The 23,970-nt window shown below is 39.0% G+C and overlaps 1 protein-coding gene across 2 annotated transcripts in view; it reads left to right on the top strand.

The window, feature by feature from the left end:
• NAV3 (neuron navigator 3) overlaps positions 1-23,970 on the top strand; it is a 277,390-nt gene that overhangs the window by 232,089 nt on the left and 21,331 nt on the right. Inside the window, exons 21-31 of one of the 2 annotated variants that reach the window (XM_063133852.1) lie at positions 1,319-1,342; positions 2,794-2,871; positions 10,195-10,278; positions 11,769-11,880; positions 13,380-13,501; positions 14,040-14,060; positions 15,191-15,363; positions 17,134-17,199; positions 18,715-18,868; positions 21,262-21,436; positions 23,438-23,535. In XM_063133852.1, the coding sequence (XP_062989922.1) occupies positions 1,319-1,342; positions 2,794-2,871; positions 10,195-10,278; positions 11,769-11,880; positions 13,380-13,501; positions 14,040-14,060; positions 15,191-15,363; positions 17,134-17,199; positions 18,715-18,868; positions 21,262-21,436; positions 23,438-23,535 (1,107 nt within the window). The remainder of the gene's footprint in view (positions 1-1,318; positions 1,343-2,793; positions 2,872-10,194; positions 10,279-11,768; positions 11,881-13,379; positions 13,502-14,039; positions 14,061-15,190; positions 15,364-17,133; positions 17,200-18,714; positions 18,869-21,261; positions 21,437-23,437; positions 23,536-23,970) is intronic. The other variant, XM_063133851.1, reaches the window with a different exon arrangement.

The raw sequence follows: 23,970 nt of genomic DNA, 5'->3' as shown, positions 1-23,970 counted from the left end.
CCGTAAAGAACAAAATTCCTTTGTTCTTTGATATTATATAGTGCCCCGCTACTTCTTTCATATCTGCATACTGAGTTTAAAGTGTCTGTATTTGGTTTTTTAAAACCCATAATATCCATACTACTGTGTGGCATGACACCCACAAATCACCCACAAATACATTTTCATATCACTTTCTGTGCTCCTCATCATATTACCAGGATGAGAAGTAGAAGGCACTTTATTATTTTTGCTGCCAGGCACCATTTGTTTCTTTGACATCACTATATCTGGGTAATGCAAACTTCTGCAAAACGGACTATTTTACTTTTTTCCTTTGTTCTTGCCTTCTGCTTTTATTCACTTATTTTAAACATTATATTTGAAAGGAAGTAGTCTGTACTTGACTCTGAATTGGGCAGAGAATCTCACCATGATTCTATGCTAAGATTTAGTACAGGGGGGTGCACAGTCTCAGTTCATCGGTCTGTCCCTGAGAGCAGTTCTAATAACAATATTGTTTAGTTATTATTATTTGGTATAGACATTTCTATACATCTCTTAAGTAGAAAATCTTAAGGCAGTTTACAAGAAAGGAAATACAAAAAATAAAAATCTTTTAAGTACATGGTAGCATTGACAGGCCTTAAAGTGTATTAGGGTGTGTTCCTGTGGAAATAGTTGTCAGCCTCTGAACTCCAGCCTCCCTGCATTTTTGGCTAAACAGGCAATTTTGCCTGTCTAGCTGGGGAACTTTGGAGAGGGGGAGGCCATGTGGCACATAGGAAGCTGTCTAAAGTGACTTCTGTTGTCTCCTCTCCTTCCCCACCTCTGGGATTAGCCCCTTTTTTGCTGTCTGCATGCTCTGTTTCCAACCATGGAGGCATGTCAAGAACTGTGCCAGCTACGAGGGGCAAGGGAGGGGGTGTAGAGCACAATTTTTGGGCTCTAAGGTCAGAGCCCTGATTCTGATCTCGAATCCCAGAGGCCAAAATATCTTATGTCCCCCAGATGCTGTCTAGGGATCATAGGATTGCACCCTAACAGTGCAATCAATGCATGTCTACTGAGAAGTAAATACCATTACATTCAGTAGGACTTGCTTCCAGATAAATGTGTCTAGGATTGCAGCCATAGTGACCTAAAACTTTGACAGTACTCCATTTGCAGGCAGAGGTAAATCCAAAAATAATCTCAGGGTGGTTTATTATTTTTGTTTTCGTCCTCTTTCTTTTCTATCTCATTTTTATCTGAGTCAAAAGCTATTATTTTTCATTTCTTAATGATATAAAATTTAGTTGTATATTTTCATTAATAACTGCTTTCTTTCTCCCTCTAGGCTGAAGAAAAGGCACATTCAGAGGTAAAAAAAAGTACTATTTTTAATCAAGATTTTATATAAAATATTTCATTGTACAAAGTACTTTTCAGTGATCTCAGTTGCTTGGCATGAGCCAATGATCTCATCAGCAGTGATAAAAGGTGTCCCATATTACCATATGAGAGCCCCTGCAAAAAGAGGTGAGACAGGTGACCCCTAGGGAGAGATTCAGTGATAGAACCCTGGTTATGGAGCAGCCTTCCCAGAGAGGCTTGCCTGGTGCCATCTTTATGGTCTTTTCGGCGCCAGGTGAAGACCTTTATTTTCATTCAAGTCTTTTAAATAAGTTATGTCTGAGAATTATTTGTGCCCATCAATAAGGGCGTTGTGCCTTTCAGTCACCACTTAGTGACAGCGACCTCTTAATACCTTCTTCACCTGACCTCCCATGGCCACTGTGTTGAATTCATTTATTTTCATGTAATTACCTATGTTTTTTATGGTAAGAGTTATCATTTTAAAAGCTACATTTTAAAAGTGACACTACAGGTCAAGTGTGGCACACTTTTGGCTGGGGCTTTGTTGTCTTTCTCTTGTTGATTCTATAGGGCCTTTGAGTGATTATATGTACTTGAAATCTGTACATAAATCCCTCCTGCTGTCAACTGTAACTGCTGAACTTTGCAACTAAGATTGTAGTGCCTGAATTTGCTTTCCTTTTCCCCCCTCCTCCTCCTCCCTCCCAATCCCCGTTCCTTTTGTGTCATGTCTTTTAGATTGTAAGCCTGTGGGCAGGGACTGTCAAGAAATACTTTTGTAAGCCGCCGTGAGAGCCTTTTTTGGCTGAATGGCGGCATAAAAATCCTTAAATAAATAAATTATTCCTACAGGCACATAAATAATCAAATAGACGTTAACACTTCACATGCTTATTGCAAAGCTTGTGCATCTGAGTTAATTCCATCCTTCATAAATTTTTAGAGGAATATTTGTGAGGCTTTAGAAAGTGTGTGTGTGTGTGTGTGTCTGTTTTAAACATTGATGTGCATATGTTGTCTATTACTGATAATTTCTAACCAATGGAATTTGCTTTCATGTGATATGGTGACGTAGACAGCTTTGCAAAGGGATTACACAAATTCATGATGGGTAATGCTATTAAAGGCTACTAGCCTTGATGGCTATATGCTACCCCCAGGATCAGAGGCAATATGCCTCTGAATACAAGCCACTCGGAAACAACAGCAGCTTGTGGGCTTCCCATGGGCATCTGTTTGGCCATGAGGGAAACTGGATGGTGGATTAGAAAAGCCCTTGGTCTGATTCAGCAGGGCTGCTCTTCTGTTCTTAGGACTAAGCTGTTAATGTACTGATTTCAGTGCACGGACAAAAAACCCTATTTCCTGCTATTATTTAGCTTATTTAATGGCTTTAGAGAAAGTATAAGATACTGACAAATTTTTAGAGGAGTTTGTGTTTGCCCTCATATCCAGCAAATTCATAAACTACGGAGGGAGCTGGTTGCATCACAGGAAAAGGTGGCCACCCTTACATCACAGCTGTCAGCAAATGTAAGTAATTTATTGTCTTTAAAAATTTCTTTGTGGTTATAGTTGGCATTTATACCCACGGTAATCTTGTGAGGAAGATTACTACCATTACCATTTTACAAACAAAGTACTAGAGGTGGCATCCATGTTTTTAAAATAATGGTAGGCTCAAACAAGTGTAGGGTGCACATTTCAAGCCAGTTTCTCTAATATGAATTTAATTGCAAATTCTGGATGCAGTCCTGTGCAAGGAAAAAGTAAATCGTTAGGAAAATGTTTGATTGCCAGGAGAACAACATCAATAACAGAATCTTGGGTGAAGAGAAACCTACCTTCTAAGTGTGGTGGAAATTGCTTGAGCACACAAATGCTTTGGAATGTGGAAAATGTAATCATGGTGTGTGTGTGTGTGGGGAGGAAATTCACACTCCATCCCTCTCCCTGATGAGGAAGGTCTGCACCAATGCTGTAGCCAGATTTGGTGTAGCGTGGTTATACTGCTTCACAGAGTCAGGAGTCCTATACTGTAGGGATGAAAACAAGTTCCACCCACTATTTCTGCTGCAATGTTAGCCTGTTCAGCAAGTGGGTGGCTCTCAATATGTGGCGTTTCTGTGACCACATTTAATGTTAAGTGGCCAAAATACTTTTCTTTGGGGATCTATAAAAATAAAGTTTGTGGGGTTGCATATTGTGTTATGGTTCTAAATCATTATCTTATAATAAAAGGCCTCATGGCTTTTACTTGAGATATCGTTATTCTTTCCATTTGAATGATATTTAATTCCTTCTTATTTAACACTCCAATTTACAAGAAAAGGCACATTAAAAGAAAACATATTTTCTTTACTATTTTCTTCTGTTACTAGAAAGACAAGGTTACAGGGATAGTAATTCTTATTGTCACCCAGAAAATGACAACTTCTCATATTTGATTGTATTATGTATCATGTACATACAGAATTGTATGTAGTGTCATAAAATCTTATTTAAAAACTGAAAGGAAGTTACAATTGAAATTTTGAGCTTCTACAAAGTGAATTAATTTAGTTGTTGCTGAAGCACAGCAATTACCACCTGGTGACATTGGTGGGTAATTCAACATGGTAATTCTGAATAATTCAACATGGTTTTCTAAAATGTGAGTGGCTAGGAGCAGAGAACTTTTAGTTGAGACTCATCCAATGTTTGTTTGGTACTTAAGCAGATTATGAGTTACACCTAATGAGGCATGTACAGACTTCCACTCATGTAATGGGGGCCTCCCTTTGCTTTCCTCCCCCCTCAGCCCCACAACCTGTACCCCAGTCTGCTCTGGAATGTCCCCAACTATCCAGAGAAGATTTGGAGAAACATGAGGGACTTTCAGTGGAGAAGGGAATCCTTTCTGCCAGTGGTTTCCATTCCACTGGCAGACAAACAGCACTGGATGCAACTCTATATTTTCCAATTGTTCCTTTTCCTAAGAAGGAACGAGTGTGTATGATGGAAGGTGTTGTAATTCTGGGCACTGTGTAGCTGGTATCGAACACATACACTAAATAAATGAGGCTGTTGAGGCATTACATACACTAAAATACTGAAGCTCCACCAAACCCAGTATGAATCCAGATCATGTGGTGCAATTAACAGTCAATTAACATCAGAACTTAAGCTTCCTCTTGTGGCTGATAAGAGTAACACATCCAAAATAAGGAAAAAAGTAATTTATTAATGTCTTTGCCACTGAAATGCAGATTTCAAGTAAATTTGGAAATATTCAGGCATTTCTAGAAGGATCTGCATTTGCTTTCTAATGGATGTCTGGGACCCACTATTATCCTTCCACTCCTGTTTCTATTTTCTTTTGTTCTGCACTTTTATTTGCTTGCAACCTCCTTTCTCATGGTGTGATACTAATAATGTCAAACACAAGGCCCTCTCAACCAGTTGTCCAACCAAGGCAAAGTATGAAAATAATGTAAGTAGTACAAAGCCAACTAACTCAAAGAATTTATTCCAGTCACATAATTAGTTCCTGAATCTGTTCAGAACTCCACAGTCTCTAGGTATTTAATGGCAGCTTGGTTTTATAGTTTTTAATGGTGATTCTCTAAGTAAAAACTTTCCTTCCCTGAATATACCCAGCGATGCACATTTAAGTTATGGTAGATGTGGAAATATTTGTGGGTAGGTGCCATACATTTTATTACTCCTTATAAGAGAAAATAAACAAGGATAAAATGCTGTTTTCAAACCCAAAGTGTGTTACAGATTAACAAATAAACATTGTAGTATTTCCAATTTTACGTTACTTTTTAAGGTTACTATTTTGTTCATTTCTCTGAAAGGCTTATGCACACTCTTCACTATGTCTCCTAGATCATCTTCAAATCTCAATTTGCTTCCTAAGCCTTTTCTGACATGGCACAAATATGCATTGCTCATTGGCCTGTCATCTGGCAAAGCCCTTGGAGTCTCTTTTTCTTACTCTGCGAAATGTGGTACTGACAAGAGATAATTATTGCATCGCAATGTCTTTGTCATAGTTCAGTACCACATATTTTGCTCTCATAAAATATGCATATGGATATCTTATTTTTAAGATATCCTGCATTTGTTTGTGACAGCAGTACTGAATCCCAGCCTTCCTCAACCTGATTCTCTCTAGATGTTTTGGACTTCAGCTTCAGCAGACCCAGCCAGCTTGGCCAATAGTCATGAATGCTGGAAGTTGTAGTCCAAGACATCTGGAGTCTGGGGAAGGCTGCTGCAACGTGGTTCAATAAAGGACTATTTAATTCGAAATGTGACTATAGATTTACATACTTACATACTTAGCTACATTTTCCATGAATTTGCATCAACATTGTGTTGCGATTTAACTCATTGGTTGGATTCAGACTACCAGTGCCTATCTAAATGTGCCTACACAGAAGTAAGCCCCATTGAGTTGAATGGGACCTACTCCCATGTAAGTGAGTATAGGATTGCAGCCTAAGTTGGTCATGCGTTAGTCTCACTGAAATCAATGGGCTGAAGTTAGTTGTAACAACTGATTTCAGTGTGACTAACATTTCTGATCCAACTCATTATTTAGATATTGTGTGCAATCTGGGAATACAATTAACATATTTCCTTGCACCTATTTTTACATTTTCCTGTGTTCTGACTTACAGACTAGATATTTGGAAGGCATAATTTTGCTTGCATGTATTTTATCTCTTGTTTGTTAGGCAATATTCTCTTATCGGAGACTCCTGTGCTGTCTTCAGTATCTAGTTATTTATCTCATTTGATAAAGCCCAAGGCATCTTCCTTTTTTACAATTTAATCTACTCAAACTCCAGCTGCTGCTGATGTCTTGATTTATAGTTACTTCGAACTGAAGATTGAGTTTTCCCTTGTTGTTTGTTTCTGGCTGCTGAAGGGAAAATCCTAGAGCTAGTTATTTAAAAGGGTTGTCTTAGTTCACATTGTATCTAACCAGCAGACTTTCTACTTGATTGAAATGGGCTCCAATTGCATTCAGATTTCTTAGCTTCAAACCTCTTTTGCTTATTCAAGGTGTCTCTGTGCCTCTTGTCACATAAAGCTGATGAATTCACAATAGAAAGTTTGTAGTTTTTAGACCAACATAAACCCTATAAAAGGAGTTATTTATCTTAAGCTAGGACTTGGCCACAGAAACGCAGTCCTGACCATTGTCTAGGTGCTGACTGCATAAGAGTACATGTACGGAAATCGGAAACAGGATGTATAGTAGGATGTACAAATGTATAGGTAAGTAACATTTTGACGCATGGGAGAAAACAAAGCAGCACTTCTAGAAAGAATAAGCCCCTTGCGCTGGGTCCTGCAAAGACACAGAAGGAAACAGAAAAGCCAACAAGTCTTTCACAGAAGCTAGCACTCTGACTGAGGGACAAACTACATATTTGCTTGATACCTAGCATGCAGCAATGTACCAAAGTTTTCCTCACCTAATTACAGGGTACGCATCACATGGGGAGGCCTATCTCTTTCCTCCTCCCCAGCACGAACAGAGCCCAAAGCACCCACAACCATCATGCAGAGCTAGTATGTTTCAGTGGAGGGGAATCCGCATTCACACAACAGTGGACTTTTCCCCAAAGCGTTCTTGCTGCACCGGGCTCTTTTCATGCTGTGGGGAGAAGAGATAAGCCTCCCCTACCCTTATATTTCTAAGAAGGCCAGTATTAGAAATATGCCTTTACCACTTTGTTGCGTGTCTTGACTGAATACAGTGTCCATGGTCTAAGGCAGCTGGGAAGAACCTCTTTCAGCCCAAGGACCTAGATCTATTTTGGAGACATTTTCGGGGACTGAAGGTAAAAGGGGGCACCAGCAATGGGAGTAGCCTGTTAGCCAACATTGGATTCCAACTAGACATGACTCCTACCTGCTACATCCCATTCTAACCCCATTTCCCCCCTTTGTATTCATGAACTTCTGATGGCATAAGGGCTCCACTGGTTATTGTATGCTGGTTTACACCAACAGAGCATTCCACTGGCACAGAGGACTTCAAAGTCTTATTCTTGGGAAGGATGGTGCTGTTATTACTTTTAAGTAGAATTACCCCCTCCAACTTCTGCAAAAAAGAAAGAAAGAAAGAAAGGAAAACCATATTAGAAAAGAGGGGATGAAACTTTTCCTCCTCGTAACATCAGCAACCCCTTCCATATACACTGACATTGGGAGGAAATGGTCTGTTGATCCATTTTTAAATGTTTGAAGTCCACTTTCCCTCCCCTCCACCCACTGTAGCAGTGACAGTTGCCTAGCAATAAGGATTTCCAATCTTGATATGCATAAATGCAGCAGACATGCCTTCGCCATTGGAATGTAATTGTCTACTTTAGTGCTGAACATTGTTTGGTTTTTTATTTAAAAAGTGCTTTTCAGTTTAATTTTTAATACTTCATTGTACCATGTAATTAGTGAAACAATTTGTTGTTCTGGATCATGCAACACGTAGTTATTTTTAGGAAAGCGTATTCTCCTTATTATTCACACCAGCTTTTTTTAAAAAATGTGTTCGTTCAGAGGATCAGAATTTCTGCGGTTTTTTGGATTTAAAACTCCATGGTTGGCAGGACCGAACTTTATCCTGTTTTTCTAGAACACCAAGAAGGCAAAACAGAATATAAGCTCCATCCGACGAGCGTTTTATTGCACGCTCATTACTGGGCACTCACGGAGTTTGCTCAGGTCCCTCCCAGGACATCATCTGCTTCCCGCGTGCCTTGCACCCCTTCTGGCCTTCCTTGTGCGACAAAAGAAAACCTTATTAAATCCGATGTATTTTTAAACACAGAATTGCTGCTCTCTCCTGCTGTGTGCCATTAGAACAGTGGTCTCAATGGGCTCATACTCATTGTGTACCTCCTCTTTTTTGAAAGAGGCAGTAACTTGAGGAAGGAAAACACGGGCAGAGAAGCAAGGTAGGGAGCGTGTTAACCCCCGGTGTGATGGAGCTTTATTAGTGAAGATATTGGACATTTGTTGTGGGCATGGTGTAGTCCTCCATATAATCAAACAGACGTGGTGGCATCCTATGCTTATGATGTTGCTCTGGAAAAGAGGTGGTAAGGGTGGGCTAGATAGTCCTGCCTATGACCTTCTACAGCTGTACCCAGAGTAGTTAGAGTGTGTCAGTCTGTCTTTCTCCTCTCCTTCATGGCTCTCTAAGATTAGGAGCCCTAGCAGGGCTGTAGAGACTCCCAAATGATCTTTGCTAATGCTATCCCCTCCTGAAAGCTTTCCTGGCAATGGGGTCCAGCACTTGTGTATATATTCACACAAGTGCTAGATCACCCCGCCCCCTTGTTTTGAGTTTGCTTATTTATTTATTAAAACATTTCTGTCCCGCCCTATATCACAAGGATCTTCAAACATATTTTCTCCAGCAGCTTTTTATTATCTTCAGTGAAAATGTTATATAAATGCATAGACATTAGATGCTGAGAAGACTGTTTTCATTTATATTCCAGACAGAATATATCTGAGTGAAGCTAAGCAAAATCTATCATCATTTGGATGCAGTTATGTTCATACTTTAAAATTACAGTATGCCAGTTCACAGGGAACATGCATTTTATCACAGGTTTCTTAAAATCAATACTTTTGACATTGTTCTCATTCTGTATAGACTTCAGGACAGTAGTACACCCATCACCCTTTATGATGTTTTACAGCTGCCTTTCTTTGCGGGGGGGGGGCATATACAGGTCTGATGTTGCTGGACAAAGTCCCCCCCTTTTTTTTTTTTACATATTTAAAGTAAGCAAGCAGAAACATACATAGACACCACCATCATCCTGCTGTAGGGCTATATAAATGTTTCACAGTATGATTGGGTTTTATATTTGCATTTTTTTTTAGTATTGCTGTTTTATAGCCTGCTCTCTAGATTTGCTATGTTGACCAATCCTTTTTGTTCTTTTTCCCTTTCAATGCTTTTTATTAGTTTTAAAAAGTATACAAAATATGCAAATAGCCTAACATAAAAAAATGCTATATCTCTCACTTTGTCCACAATTATTGTACAATTATTAAACTGACATTGTATAAAGCATAGAGAAGGAGAAATGTGCTTTATGGATATTTTAAAGGAGGAGGAAATCTTTATGTACTGGATAAGGAACTGCAGAGTGAAGTGGAAACTATGGTGAATTAGACCCTTACTAGCTTAACTGCATATGGAGAAGATGTGATATGGTCATCCAAATTAGGCCAGTATAAGGTTTGCAAATATTCTGGCCCTTCAAAATAATCCAAGTCGTAGTATCAGTACTCTTGTTGGTACATTGATGATACTGTCCATACAATTTGTTTTTTTAAATGAGAATACAAAGTGCATTAAAACCATTTCTCCTGCTCCCTGACACATTACAAACTTATGCAGGAGAAGCTCAAGGCATCCTAATTCTATAGATGCACCCATTTCCAGAGTTTGTTAGTCTCTGTGTTCTCCTCCATTGCAGATACTGGGGTTTAAAACTTTGGTCAGACATGGCAAGTGTTTGCCAATGATTTTCAGCAGTGGAAGAGAAAACCCTGGTAATAAAGACCTGCCATCCAGTATGGTAGTCTTTCAGATTGGAGAATGGGCTTAAAAGTTAAAATTAAGAGCTGGAGTATAGAAAGTATAGAATGTTGACCAGATATGGGTATGGTTGGAGAATGATGAGCGATTAAGTTGAAGTAACTTTTTTCTGGAGATGATGACATAGGTTTTCTTAACAAAAGTGCATGGAAGCAATTTTTATAAGTTTGGTACAGTGCATTTCAAGCCTAGTGACATTTGTATGCCCCCTGCAATCCCCATCTTTTTCACAGGCACATCTTGTAGCAGCATTTGAAAAGAGCTTAGGAAATATGACGGGCCGATTGCAAAGCCTGACAATGACAGCTGAACAAAAGGTATGTTGAAACAGCAGACCCTTTAGTGTGGGAAACAACCATTGGTTCATCTTAAAGTTTGTACTGAAGGCGGAATGAAAGGACAGCTGTAAGAATAAACAGGCGGGTGCATCTTCCTTTCGTGACCCTTCCTCTCAGAGCTTCATAAAAGCTCAATAAGAATAACACTGCACACCAGGTTTAGCTTAGCTATATCAGAGGGCGGTGTGAAGATAAAATCTTTCATTTCCAGGTTTTAATTAAAACATTTGTGACTGTGGATTTAATCTGTATTGAAAGATTCAGCAACAAAAGCTGGTCATAAACCAACTTGAAGGGTTTGTTCCAGTCTGACAGCGTTGTCAGAATACTAAATATTAAGACAAAAACATATATATTCGGGGATAGGAAAAGAACACAGCCTGTTACCAAATGTTATCTAGGTAGGCAATGGGAAGTTGAGTGTGGTTTTGACTTTGCTGTTCAGAATGTTTTAAGTAATACCTAACATGTAAACTTACTACATGAGAATAAAAGCCCAGATGCTGAACTGAAATTAATGCATAAGATAAAACATTAAAAGTGGTTCCCATGTTGCGGGTTGGGATTGAAAAATATGAGCTCTAGCATGGTGGATGCAATGCAGATAATCTCTTAGCCATGACAAAGAGTTTGGGGCACATATGCACCCTTCCAACATTGTTTCCTCCTCCCTTCCCTTTGGCTTTAGTGTTACATCTCTTGCTTTGATTCTGAATCAGCTTGATAGTTATAATCTTTCCTGAGAACTCGCAGAGGACTTTTCCTGTTTTCCATGAGTCTCCCCTGGCTCATAATGTCAGCTTAGCTTTTTCTTAGTTTTACTTTTGTCATTGTGGCTTATTGTAAAACATTTCAAATAGGGACACCATCTCACTTAGGTTTCATTTAAAATTAGTCCCAAACTAAATTTCTTCCAATTTGAGTCTTTCATATTTTGCAAAGCTTCAGTCTTCTTTTCTGAAAGAGATTATAATAGTGACATTGACCTCAATAAGCTTTCCCAGACATTTGAGCACATGCTTTTCTCCTGCATGTTCCTTGGTGCAGCTAAGGTTAAATTCCTTCGTCGGCTTTAATCCTCATTATTATATAAAATGAGGAGTAAAAGCTGCAATAGAAAAAGCAGTTTCAATTTAAACTGTACAGTATACTTGTTAAACAATCCCCTACCAAATTTGAGTTTTGTCACCACACATCTTGAGAAATAATATATATGCTTGAACAAATGTTTATATCCCCCCACTCTCATAAAACATTAATTATTATTATGTAGCACTTTAGAGATTAATACCTTCCAACCTGAGGACTTTGGCACACTGTCTTAGCGGAGGTGAGAAGCATATATGAAACCTAATTTTCTCCTTACTGTTACCCATATTACAACACTAAAAACTTGTATATTTTTAAACCCCAAGGGGGGAACATGGTTACTCTGATATATTTTGAGCCTTTTGCTGTTATTCCCAAAGGAATCGGAGCTCATAGAACTACGGGAAACCATTGAAATGCTGAAAGCCCAGAACTCAGCTGCCCAGGCTGCAATTCAAGGAGCTTTGAATGGCCCTGACCACACCCATAAAGGTATGGTGTTTTGTTTTGTTTTGATGTTCACTGTTGCAGTGAAGTCTGAGGCTTCTGGCTTTCTGTTGTTTGGAAGAGTAATGTCTGTGCCACATTTTGAGGTACTCTCAGTTTTATCTTTATTGCATTTGTGGTGTTTCCACAGCTAGAAAACCCCTGTGTATCACTTATATGCCACAGAATTCTCAGGATTTGGGGTTATCAGACTTCTCTTGAGGAATTACAGGGCAATCCCAAATTGAGTTGGGGAAGAGCAACATGGTAGATTTCCCATAGCCCTTATGACTCAGGGATGAAGGTGGAAAGGGGTGGCAGATATATATATATAAAAGCAATGAGGGATAAGTTACATCAGTTCCATGTTGCATAGCTGAGGGGCTTGGTTCAGCTTCATTTGGGCAGAATGGATCCAAATATGACTCAGCCCTTGCCTTACCACCTGCCTGAAATGCCCTGTTTGGGTGTGTGTTATGTTTACTATTGCAGTTCTCTCTTTGGGCACATCAAAGGCCTCTGTGGTGTCAGTCACTCTCCCCCACATCCAGAACAATATTTCTTTCTGCCATATCCTAACCAACTCCAGCAAACATTGTAAGAGGGTTTGGATTGCTCTGTTATTCACTAACTAAAGCTAGATACCCCTTTTAGTGCCATTTTGTATATGGGGTTTATCCATAGACATGCTCCTGCCAAAACCGAGCAATTTTAAGCCAAGTTAAATCAGAAATAGGTTTTAGAGATGGTACGTAGTTTATTAATCAATGAAATAAATAAATTCCGCTAAAAGCGTTGAGCATGTACTTAATTTGCTTCAATTGAAATCAGTAGTACTAAAACGTAAAGCTTGCTTATGCATATTGGTTTGGATCCTAAGTTGCTCCACCAACACCCTCTCCATTTGCAGCCCTCCACACTATTCTCAAGGGTTCCTCAATCTCTTTGAGCAGATGCTCAGGGGTACAGTGGGAAAGAAAAGTCGGGAAAGCATTGTTCCATATATATGAGCTCTATCCATTCATGGGAAGAAACTGAGGATCCAAGCCACTGCATTATATGAGAAAAGTCAAAACACACGCTAGGCCCTGCTGTGCATGGTGCTCTAGCTCTTCTATAAGCTTGTGGTTGTGTTTTCACAGTAATATTTCTTAGGGCAATCCCAGACTGCTCTGATTTTGGGGATCAGCTGTGTTCTTTCAGTGCTAATTCCTACTATCCAGATGCCTAGGCTGTGTGTTTCTTCCCATGCTGGTCTTCTTTTTCTAGTCCACATGACAGACAGCCTGCACACAGCTGGCTTTCCACCCTGAGCCTGGATGCCGCAGGAGAACAAGATTTTCTCCACATCACTTCTACAAGAAGCAGATCCTTTGAGTTTCCCTTGCTGCACCTCCAGTCTCCCCATTTCAGTGGAATTTAAAACTGCACAAAATTTAGTATTTTTTTTTAAAGTGGTGTCCTGGAAAGAAAGATACTTTCACACTTATTTCCATCTATTATAGATTTGCGAATACGGCGGCAACATTCCTCAGAAAGCGTTTCTAGCATCAATAGCGGGACCAGCCATTCAAGCATGGGCAGTGGTAATGATGCTGACTCCAAGAAGAAGAAAAAGAAAAATTGGGTAAGTACTCCACCAATTTCATCATATGCATTGATGATCCTTTTGTATTGTTCCCTGCTTCATAAACAACATAAGGGCGTATATAAATAAGCCGTTTAGTACCCTTCTGTATAAGTAACTTTTGATAGTGCTGTGGCTAGATAGATAACATTTGTTTGCGCCTAGTGAGGTGCCAATATTGGAAAAACAAATATAGTTGGATCATTGTTACATGTATGTGTGCTACATACATTGTTACATGTATGTGTGCTACATAAATCTATTTTTTCAGTTCATTCTATAAAATGGGTTAACTGTCTGGAATACTTTAGTAAACCATGAACAGAATCTGATGGAAATGTTTTAAAGGTAGATAAATATGAAAACTTTGAATTGAGAAGTACTTATCACAAGTCCTTCAGTTTTTATTGAAATAATGGGAGGATTTACTTTTGTTGTTTAAAATATGTTTATTACACAGGTAATATTTTTTAAAAAATACTGATTCCAACTTCATTCCCTTGATTTGTAATTGCACACTCTTTCATGTTTCTGCAAGGTGAACTCTAGAGGAAGTGAGGTGAATATAAACCCCTGGAAAATTTGGCATGCATCTCAAAGAACTCTATCTTGGCATGATTGCTATTCATTTTGGCAGTAGGCTTTTGTACCCTTCTAAAACAGATTATTCTTTATGTCTTCTTAGTTTTTTCTCTATTCATTTTACCTCCAACTTTGAAATCTGGAAAGGGGGAGTGTCGCCAAAATCCATTTCTTTCTTATTAGAAATCATTAACTAGAAAGAACATAAATTATGGTAGTCCAATCAGTGCTTCCACCCCCAGCTCTTGAAATGATATCCATTGAAGAAAGTGCTCCAGCATTTAGTAGAAGAATCATTTGGGTAATCAAAGCAACTATTTGTCTGTGAGGGACGGGCGGAGGGAAACACACCTTTTCCCTCTATATGAGTAACTTGTGTGTTCTCAAGAAGCTTTCGATAGCTCAACAATAACTGCATAGTGCTCATTGCAAACATAACTTTTGCCATCTCAACTCCTGAAATAAATGGCTCTTTGGCTATTCTGTCCCTTTCAATAATGGATAAGAGCTTCTAGAGCAAAAACAGCAATGCTTGTACATATGAACTTGCTTCTTTAAAACAGAACTACAGCAAATGCCTCCTCTTTCCCAACCCTTTCAGCTTCTTGTCAGCAAAAAGGCAAGCATCCTATCACAGCTTAAATATGCTTATTTCTGATCTGTGCTGCTGTAGAAGTCATAGGGCCAAACATTTAAAGGAAAAACAATTCTACTAAGTAATGCACAAAATCATATTAATTGGAATGTAGTATATTTTGAAAACCAATCAATTTAAACAATGTGGCTATTTAAGACCAGTCACCTTAAAGGGAATGCCAGATGAATGGGATTCCACAGGAGGTGTAGGGTTTTAAATGAGCATCTGTTTAGCTGTACCACTTGATCCCGCACCTTTTCCATAGCGCTGTGCTCAGTTGACTTTAAAAAGCACTCTATTGTATTCTTAAAGTTACTGTATTGCACATGTTAATACCCTGCTTTATCTATATACTTACCTCAGGCAGTGGCTAGATTGGCATCTGCAAACTAACTTTTCAGCAAAACATAAAGTAAACCTAATTTTAAAAGATTATTCAAATTCATTTAATTTCCTTTCTTTTCTCCTAGCTAAGAAGTTCATTCAAACAGGCCTTTGGGAAGAAGAAGTCCACAAAGCCTCCTTCCTCACATTCTGACATAGAAGAAGTTACAGATTCATCTCTTCCATCCTCGCCCAAGTTACTCCACAGCTCTGGAGATTGTGGGTCTTCATCAATTAAGCCATCCCAGTCAGCATCTGCGTATGTTTTCATCTTTCCGCACAAATCTTTCTTAGAAAGTATCGATTTTGTTAAAGGAACAATCTTTGATTTAGTGATGGGTAGTTCAAAAATATTGTCTTTGAACTTTTGCTTCTGCTAATTGTTGCCTCTCTCTCTCTCTCTCTCAATTCAGACATCTTAATTTGCTATTAAAAATGTGTCTCATGGACAAGCCATCCTTTACCCAACTATATTCTAAATGCACAGAGAGAGCTTCCACTGCTTTCTACTCTTCATTGTGACTCAAAAAATATTATCTAGTATTCTTCCCCCTTCTTTTGGGTGACGAGGCATATATCCTGGGCAATATCCAATGTGGTGTTACACACCGCTGACTCTCCCGCATCCTACAGATTCCCTTCTGCAAGTGGCACCTACTGAGCATGCAAGGGAGATTTAGTGCTTTCCGGGGACAACTGAAATGCTAATTTCTGGAAGGAGGCAGGTTAAAGGAGCTCTGCATTTCTTTTCATTTTGGAGCTTCCTTTGGGAAACGCTAAATCTCCTTTGCAAAAGTTTTGGGTCCCGCTTTTGTAACAGAATCAGTGGGACCCACCACTTGCAGAAGGGAATCAGTGGGGTAGAATGGAATAAGTGGGGGCATAAGCACCCCATTGGATACTGCCCAATGTTCCAGATGGTTGCTTTGGGTAGTGGAAGCGTTCCTGAAAGGTGTGAGAACAAGAAAGCTGAATGATAGGGAACAAAGTCTCAGAGCACTTAAAAATCATTGAATGCATTGTAGCATAAGCTTTCATCAGTTATATGAAGTGTCATCCTTAGGTGTGTGTGTGTGGTGTATACACATACCTGCATACACACACACACACACATACACACACACGCACACACAAGTACAAATAGAAGAATCAGGGAACAAAATAACTCCTGTAGAGTGAGCTGGATATTTTTCTATCGAATTTCATTCTTATTACCAGGGAATGCACATGTCCATTCTTGTTAGACACCTGCAGTTGCAATTAACTAGAGGTTTTGATCATCAAAGTGTATCTGAAACATACTGGCAGAGGTGCTTGCCACTTGCAGAGCATATGCGGCTACACTGGTCAATAAATAGTGTCTTTAAACATCAGCTTTCCTACTAGATATGCAGTGATGTCTTAAAATAAATTGTCTAGTTTGCCTTCTAGTTCTCCAATTAAACATTCTAAAATTTGTACTCCAGACCTTTCATGTGGTATATGTGTTGTTGGATTGTAACACTTCAGACTGCAAATGTATATGTATGCGGTGACAGAGAATCAAATATTTGAATGCTTTGTCATGTCAAAATACATCCTGCACATGCAAACCTAGTCTGGGAGAATATTCTAGGTTAGCTTTCTCTCTTAACATGAAAATCTGAAAATTGCTGGAAGTTTTTGACATGAAGGAACATTCAAACGTTGAAGTTATAGCCCTATGCACACTTACACAGGAGTAAGTACTTTGAATTCAGCAAAGCTCATAGGATTGCACTCTCCATATTTTAGCCGCAGTCTGAATTTTGTTCGTTTGTTCATACATTCAACATGATAGTGATGGGCATGAATAGAATCTATCTAAGCCTTGGCATGTTTTCTTTCTTTGGTTTATCATTCCATTCCCTTTCAAAACCTCTCGTATTTTCATTCTATCAAATAGGTGTTTTTTCAGTTTGTTTCTTCCTTGGATCTGAGTCTCATTTTCTAAACCATTTCCTTTACTTTCTTTCACTTGCATCCGTCTGTCTACTGCGTGTATATGCAGGTCATCCTTAATCTGGGCTCCAAAGAAAAGGCAAAACGGTCACGTGATCTACAAGCATAGATCCCGGTAAACTGGCATGTGGGCCTTGGAATTACATATCCAAGAACTAGAATGAAGGGGTCCATTTCCCCCAAAAAGGCATTTCTAGCCATTCCTTGAAAAAAGTCTGAGCAGTTTCACATTTATATTGTAATATTAGTTGTACAATAACTTGTATTATATAATATGTAGAGTATTATGGATGGATGCTGGATTAGCATAGCAATAATAAAAGGGCATTATCCTATATGTCCCAACAAGAAATAATTCAATATTAAAAATTGAGTTTCCTTAAGTTGAATATTACATTCAAAAAAAGAGGCACAATGAAACTTCTTGTATAAGGGCTCCTCTCATTATCCTCTATGACATGCACAGACATTTCCCATTTGGCTGGAACACTCTTCAGCTTATAAAAAAGGAACAGAAGGACTTCTTTGCATCAGAGCTGTCAGGTTAGCTGTTATGTCCTCTTTCCTAGCGGAGTAAAGAACCCCAGTATAAACACTGAATCATGCTACTACCTCCAGAAAAATATTATTTTATATTTTCATTTCTTTGCTCAAAACACACACATTTGTATTGAAAAATGTAACCTATTCTAAAATTTAGTACACAGTTTACTCTCAGTGTGGAAATGAAAGAGAATGTGGCACTGCAGTTCAGCATGCTGCCATGTAGAAACCATTACTTCTGCCCATGCACTGTATTTAGCCTCTGCAATGGCAGAGAACATTCCTTGGACCGATCCCTTTGATGAGCTCCATCTTACTTTATGCCCTTTGGTCTGTGGAGCCTCTGCCATACAGAAGCATTCCTTGGTATTCTGCACATGGTTGCTGTAATGAAGCAACCCTAGTGGTGAATTCACATATACACATCTATCACTCACTGTATTCAACATCAAGTGATGATCTGCAGGTTTAAAATGGCAATCATAAACCAAATACTACAGTCATGGTATTCATGACACCAGACATCACTTCAAACACCATACTACATCAATGGAAACGGTTCACATATTTAGGTACGAGTCAAGTGTTGAGTAAGCAAGAAACAGTAATGCATGGGCAAAACATTCACACTACATTTCATGTTGCACCTTACAGAGAACATTGGCAGAACTGCTTCAACTCCAATACTTTACTTTTAATTGCTAGTTTGGAAAACTATTAACTTTTAATGAAAGCAATGCAAATGAGTAATAAAGTTGTTTTGTCAAACACAGCCCTCCTCCACTTTGGCGGAGGGAAAAATAACCGTGCACAATAATTATGCCTCTTATAAATGTAGAACTAAATAGGAAAGCTATGAAAGCAAGCTTATAATTTTATCTAGATATTTTATTCCCTTTTCATATTTTTAAATTGAACCCATTCATGTTGCTTTGATGAAATTTCCCTCTTGCTCTGAGGAGTCACCAGCAGCAACCCTTTTCTATTCGTTGATACAGAATAATAGCACAATGCCTTTAGAAGAGAACATCCCTTTAATCTTCTGCCTTTTTACCTTTGTCATTTTTTATTTTTGTGTGTATGTTAGGATCTGCGAGTGCACAGAGGCGGAGGCTGAAATAATTCTGCAGCTGAAAAATGAGCTCAGGGAGAAAGAGCTCAAGTTAACAGATATTCGTCTCGAGGCCCTCAGCTCAGCACACCATCTTGACCAGATTCGAGAAGCCATGAACCGCATGCAGGTCAGCTCAGTGGACCGATTGACTGGGGCATTACTCCCAGAAGCCATTCCTTTAAACCCCTGCTGTAATCACCCTGGATGGAACAGAGGCATGGAATGGGATCAGGGTCCAAACAATTTAGCTGTGATTTAATGGGATGGAAAAATAATGTAATAAGTAACAGAATAAGAGCCCTAGATTTACATCTGTCTCTAAAAAATAGGATTTTGCTTAGTGTCCCTGCCTGTCTCACTTGTTGGCAGTGATCCCTTGTAACTGTCAGTTTCTCTGCAAAACCTTACCATGTGGTAACATACACGGAAAGGAGGCAGAGAGGCTTCTGGGAACATCGAAGAGAGCTGGCTCCTTCAATAAGAACTGCATCAACATTTCAAGAGAGCTGAAGGTCTTCATGGTCTCTTAACTCCCTGACTCTAACTCCTAACATTTCTGATTTTTCTCTTTTACACTGTTACCTTCTTTTTCCAGTTGCTAAGCTTTGAAGCTCACAAACCAGGTTACAGAGTCTAGGGTTGTGAGTGGTCGAGTGGTCATCTTCTGTTGGGATTGCTAAAACAGATTAGCTGTCACAGTGCTTCTTAACTTCTGCCTTGTAGCGTTATGCAAGGGAATGAACTGTGCAATCCTGTAAACATCTATTCTGAAGTAAGCTCCAACTTACTCCTAGGTACATGTGTATGGGATTTCAGCCTGGTAATGAAAGGGGAGCCATGCGGAGCTGCCTCAACCCAGGAAAGGGAAGGGAAGGTGAGGTGAGAGGAGCTCCTCCACTCAGAAAGGAGGCTTTGCTGCCTCTGCCTGAGGAAGAAAAGGCGCAGTAAGTAGAGCCTCCACTGCCCAGGAAGAGGCCAATGCTGGTTCCGCTGCCTGAGAAGGGGTTTTTAACATCTCCACATTTGTTGTCAGGGGAGCAGGGTTCCTCTGCTGTCACCTGGATGTGAGACTTCAGTTCTGATGCTAAGGGCCCTGCTTGCAGGAGTGGCTAAGGGTCTCACTAAACTTGGGGCTGGCCCTGCTCCTTATTATATGACTTGTTTTTTTAAAAAAAGAAATATTAAGGCTGCAATCCTGTGCATGTTTAGACAGAAAGAATTCCTGCAACTCCCAGCATGCCCCAACCAGACATGCTGGCTGGGCATGCTGGGAGTTGTAGGACTACTTTCAGTCTAAATATGTACAGGATTCCGTCCTAATTGCATTAAGGTTGTATTGTGATCAGAATTCATTCTTATGTTATTTGGGGGTTCTAAAACTGCTTTAAGATAATGAATCAGGCATAGACAAGCAACTCAAAAACCACACATTCTATTATTTGTTTGTTTATGGATTTTGAACTCACACTTCAGGGTACAACACCCTCTCAACCCTCAACTCACAGAATTAAAGATGGCAGAAAACAACTGAATAATAAATCAAATTAAACTAATAGCTCCATCCGACAAGCGTTTTATTGCACGCTTGTTACTGGGCACTTACGGATTCATTACGTTCACATGACGTTGTCTGCCTCTCTCACGCCTTCCACCCCTTTTGGTCTTCCTTGCGCAGCAAGAAAAAAAGTCTGGTTGCTGCTCTCTCCTGCCCTCCCCTGCTGCGTGTGGGAGAAGCAGCGTGTTCACAACGAGGGACTGAATGGCCCTCATGCACCTTGTTTACTTCCTGTTTGAAAACAGGAAGTAACTGAGTGCCCACAGAGAAGCGACAGTAGCCAGAGTTTCTTCCAAGGTGTGATGGAGCTATAAATCAATGGGGGAAGAAAGGGTTAAATTCTTTCTCCATGCCTACTGTGATCCCAATAATTATAAAACAACAACAACAACAACACCCCACTGGTGGTTTGCATTTAAAAAACAAACAAACCCAGCACATTAAATGCAAAGACGCATTTACACATGGACATAAGTACCATGTGAAACTGAACAACATGCCTCCTATTCACTATAATATATTGGAAGGAGTTGTGCAAAACTTGGCAACTTTAACAGACACCATGGTGATCTACCACTTGGCAGTGTTACTTTCTCCAACTGCTTAATTAGTTTCTTGCTTAATTGATCTTTTGATCTTTTTTAGGTGTCATTTTCAATACTTTACACTGCAACTACTTTTTTCTTTTCGCCAGTGAAAACGGGAATGCTAAGCCATTTTTAAAGAACAGAACATTAGAGTGCAGTTACTTGCATTTAATGAATTTACTAAAATTGTGATTTGGTCTGAGAACACGCTGCTTGGATTCACCTATGGTATCATGCTGTTATTGTTAATTTGGTAATCATCCAACACCCCCTGAGTTTTAACTAGGAATAGGTCATTCCTAGAAATATTAAATCCCCTCCCCCACTCCTCACTTTTAAAATTGATGACTTATTGATATCGTGTATTTTCAATGCTAGAATGAAATTGAGATATTGAAAGCTGAAAATGATCGCTTAAAGGCAGAGACTGGAAACACTGGAAAGCCAGGCCGGCCATGTTCAGAGTCTTCAAGCAGCACATCCTCCTCCTCTTCGCGGCAGTCTTTAGGGCTCTCTTTGAATAACTTGAACATCACCGATTCAGTTACATCAGGTAAATCAAAATGATTTTGGGCGCAATCCTATGCACGTTTAGAGAGAGAAACATCCCACATCTCCCAACATTCCCCAGTCATCCATGCTTGCTGGGGTATGCTGGTAGTTGTAGGACTTTTTTCTGTCTAAACACACATAGGATTGCGCCCTTTAGTTTTTAGGTTTTATTATCCTTCCAGAGCATTTTTTTTTTGCATGGGTACAGATATATGCATATGTATATATACTTCTTAATGAACTATTAAGAAAGTCCATTAATATTCACTGAAAGTTGTTCACTATATAAAAGGGGTCTACAATTTTGAAAATTAGAAGTAAATAAAATAAAGCTGTTTGCCTTAACAACACCCTATAGAGGCAAACCAAAGAAAAATGCTGGAACACTCCACTCTATTCTGAGTGTTCTCATGCTAATACTCTATACTTTCTTTGTCTCTTATAGGGCATTTTTAGATAATTTACTAATTATGTGTTGGGTTCACCCCCATGTGTATATAGAGCAGCTTTCCCCAATATGGTGTCCTACAAGTCCCATCATTCCTGACCATTGTCTGTGCTGGTTGGGCTGATGGAATTTGTAGCCCAAAACACTTGGAGGGTGTGCCACATTGGGAAAGTGTGATATATGTCAGTATGCAGTTACTTAGTATTTGAACTGATCTCTTAATCTCTAGTTTTTCTAATTGTGTTACATTATTTGATTGTTCAGACCTGCAAATAATATGATAAAAAGATTTGTAACTATTCACTGACCTTGTATGTACTCCCTTCATTAGTATTTCTCCCTGTGTCCAGACACATTTGGGTTTAATGCCTATGCATGAAACTGTAGGCAGGTATAATTCCAAGGCTCCAGAATTCCACTGTAGGCAAGTTTGCATTCAAGCCCTGAAGGGTACTGAAAAATCATATTTGAAGCCACATGTGAGTCATACTTTCCAAAACAACAATAACAACACTAGATTCTGAGTACTGGATGGAACAGGCACCATCTTGTTTTATACCTCAAAAATGATAGAAGTTCTGAAATATAAAACCCAAATATTTTTAAGGATTTACATCATCTTAAGTCCTGACATGATGACATTCCAAAACTCAGTTTTCTGCCTTAAAACTAATTGGATAACCACCTTAGCTTATCTGAACTGATTCCATTTTTTAAAGGAAAACTGAGCTCTTCTTTCAGCCCTGCAAAATTGTAAATGCTTACCTATATAGTTCATCAAGCTTTAGAAGATCAGTTCCTGTTAATTGAGTCATCCATGCCAAAGAGATGGAAATAATTGGGTAATGAACCCATTTTTCTTCTATTACTCATTTCTTCTTTGAGTTTCTACACAATCACATCCACTCTCTTTCTAATTGTCCACAATCCTCTTCTTTCCTGTATCATGGGACTGTATAATTTCAATTATACCAAACCCCTTCTTCTCCCTTTCTGTTTAATGAATATCCTTGGAAAGCTACCAGAAGAACTCATTGCCTGTCCTCTTTCTCCGTTGCCTACTATTAAACATAAGGCAAAACCAATGAACCTTAGATTAATCTTGTCCAATGGATCTCTTTTGTGTATGGTTGGTTGTACAGGGGCCAAAATGCTGATGTATTTCTTATTACAATAATTTTCTTAGATATGTGACAATAGAGGAGCTGGCTTTCATGCTACTTGTACATTCTCATTAATTTGATGGATACCCATTTGTCTAAAGTATTTTCTTATAAATATTACATTCTGGCTGTCTGAGCTGGGATCTGGCTCCCAGGAACAGAGTTCATGAGCCAAAAATACACGATTGACTGATTTATCATGCATTACTTTTGCCAGCAGAGTAAAGGAGAAGTGACAGTTTTAATATATTGTAGTCCATTGTAATAATAGCTTTTGCCAATTAGAAATGCAGAACTAGATTGTAAAATTGCAAATAACATGAAGTGGATATCCTTTGCCAAGTTAAGCATATCTTTTACAGGGAATTTGTATTTGTTTCTTCTTTGCTAGATATTTTACTGGAAGATGTTACAGATGGAACTCTCCATAAAGAAGGCCAGAATGTTAAAATTATAGTCACAATAAACAAGGGCTATGGTCGATCCAAGGTACTATGATTTCCAGCTTTTATTGCTGTGTTCATCATTTTAATTATCCTTATGCTACTGTTACTGCAAAGGCTGTACTATGCCACCCAGGAGTATTTTCAATTAAGAGTTCAACAGGGGACATTGAATACAACCCTGTTTATTTTTCTCATCTTGTATCTATATTTGTGTCATCCTGGCAATGCCACTAATTGATTATAAACCGCAAACTACTCTGCTACCCATTCACAGAAGTTCAAATCCCTAGTCAATATGACATAGCATGTCATTTTTAGATAGGAAATGTGGTTATCTTCTCTATGGTTATCTTTTCTACCTACTCTTAAAGCTATTTCTGAATGAAGAAATAAGCTAGGGACCCATTGTAAACAGTATGCTATCTCTCCCCACAGATTTGAGAGAGAAAATTGCCAATTTTTACCTTTTACAGGTTCT

The sequence above is a fragment of the Elgaria multicarinata genome, chromosome 9, assembly GCF_023053635.1.
Source record: "Elgaria multicarinata webbii isolate HBS135686 ecotype San Diego chromosome 9, rElgMul1.1.pri, whole genome shotgun sequence".
NCBI classification, from domain to species: domain Eukaryota; kingdom Metazoa; phylum Chordata; class Lepidosauria; order Squamata; family Anguidae; genus Elgaria; species Elgaria multicarinata.
This window is presented reverse-complemented; position numbering and strand designations above follow the sequence as displayed.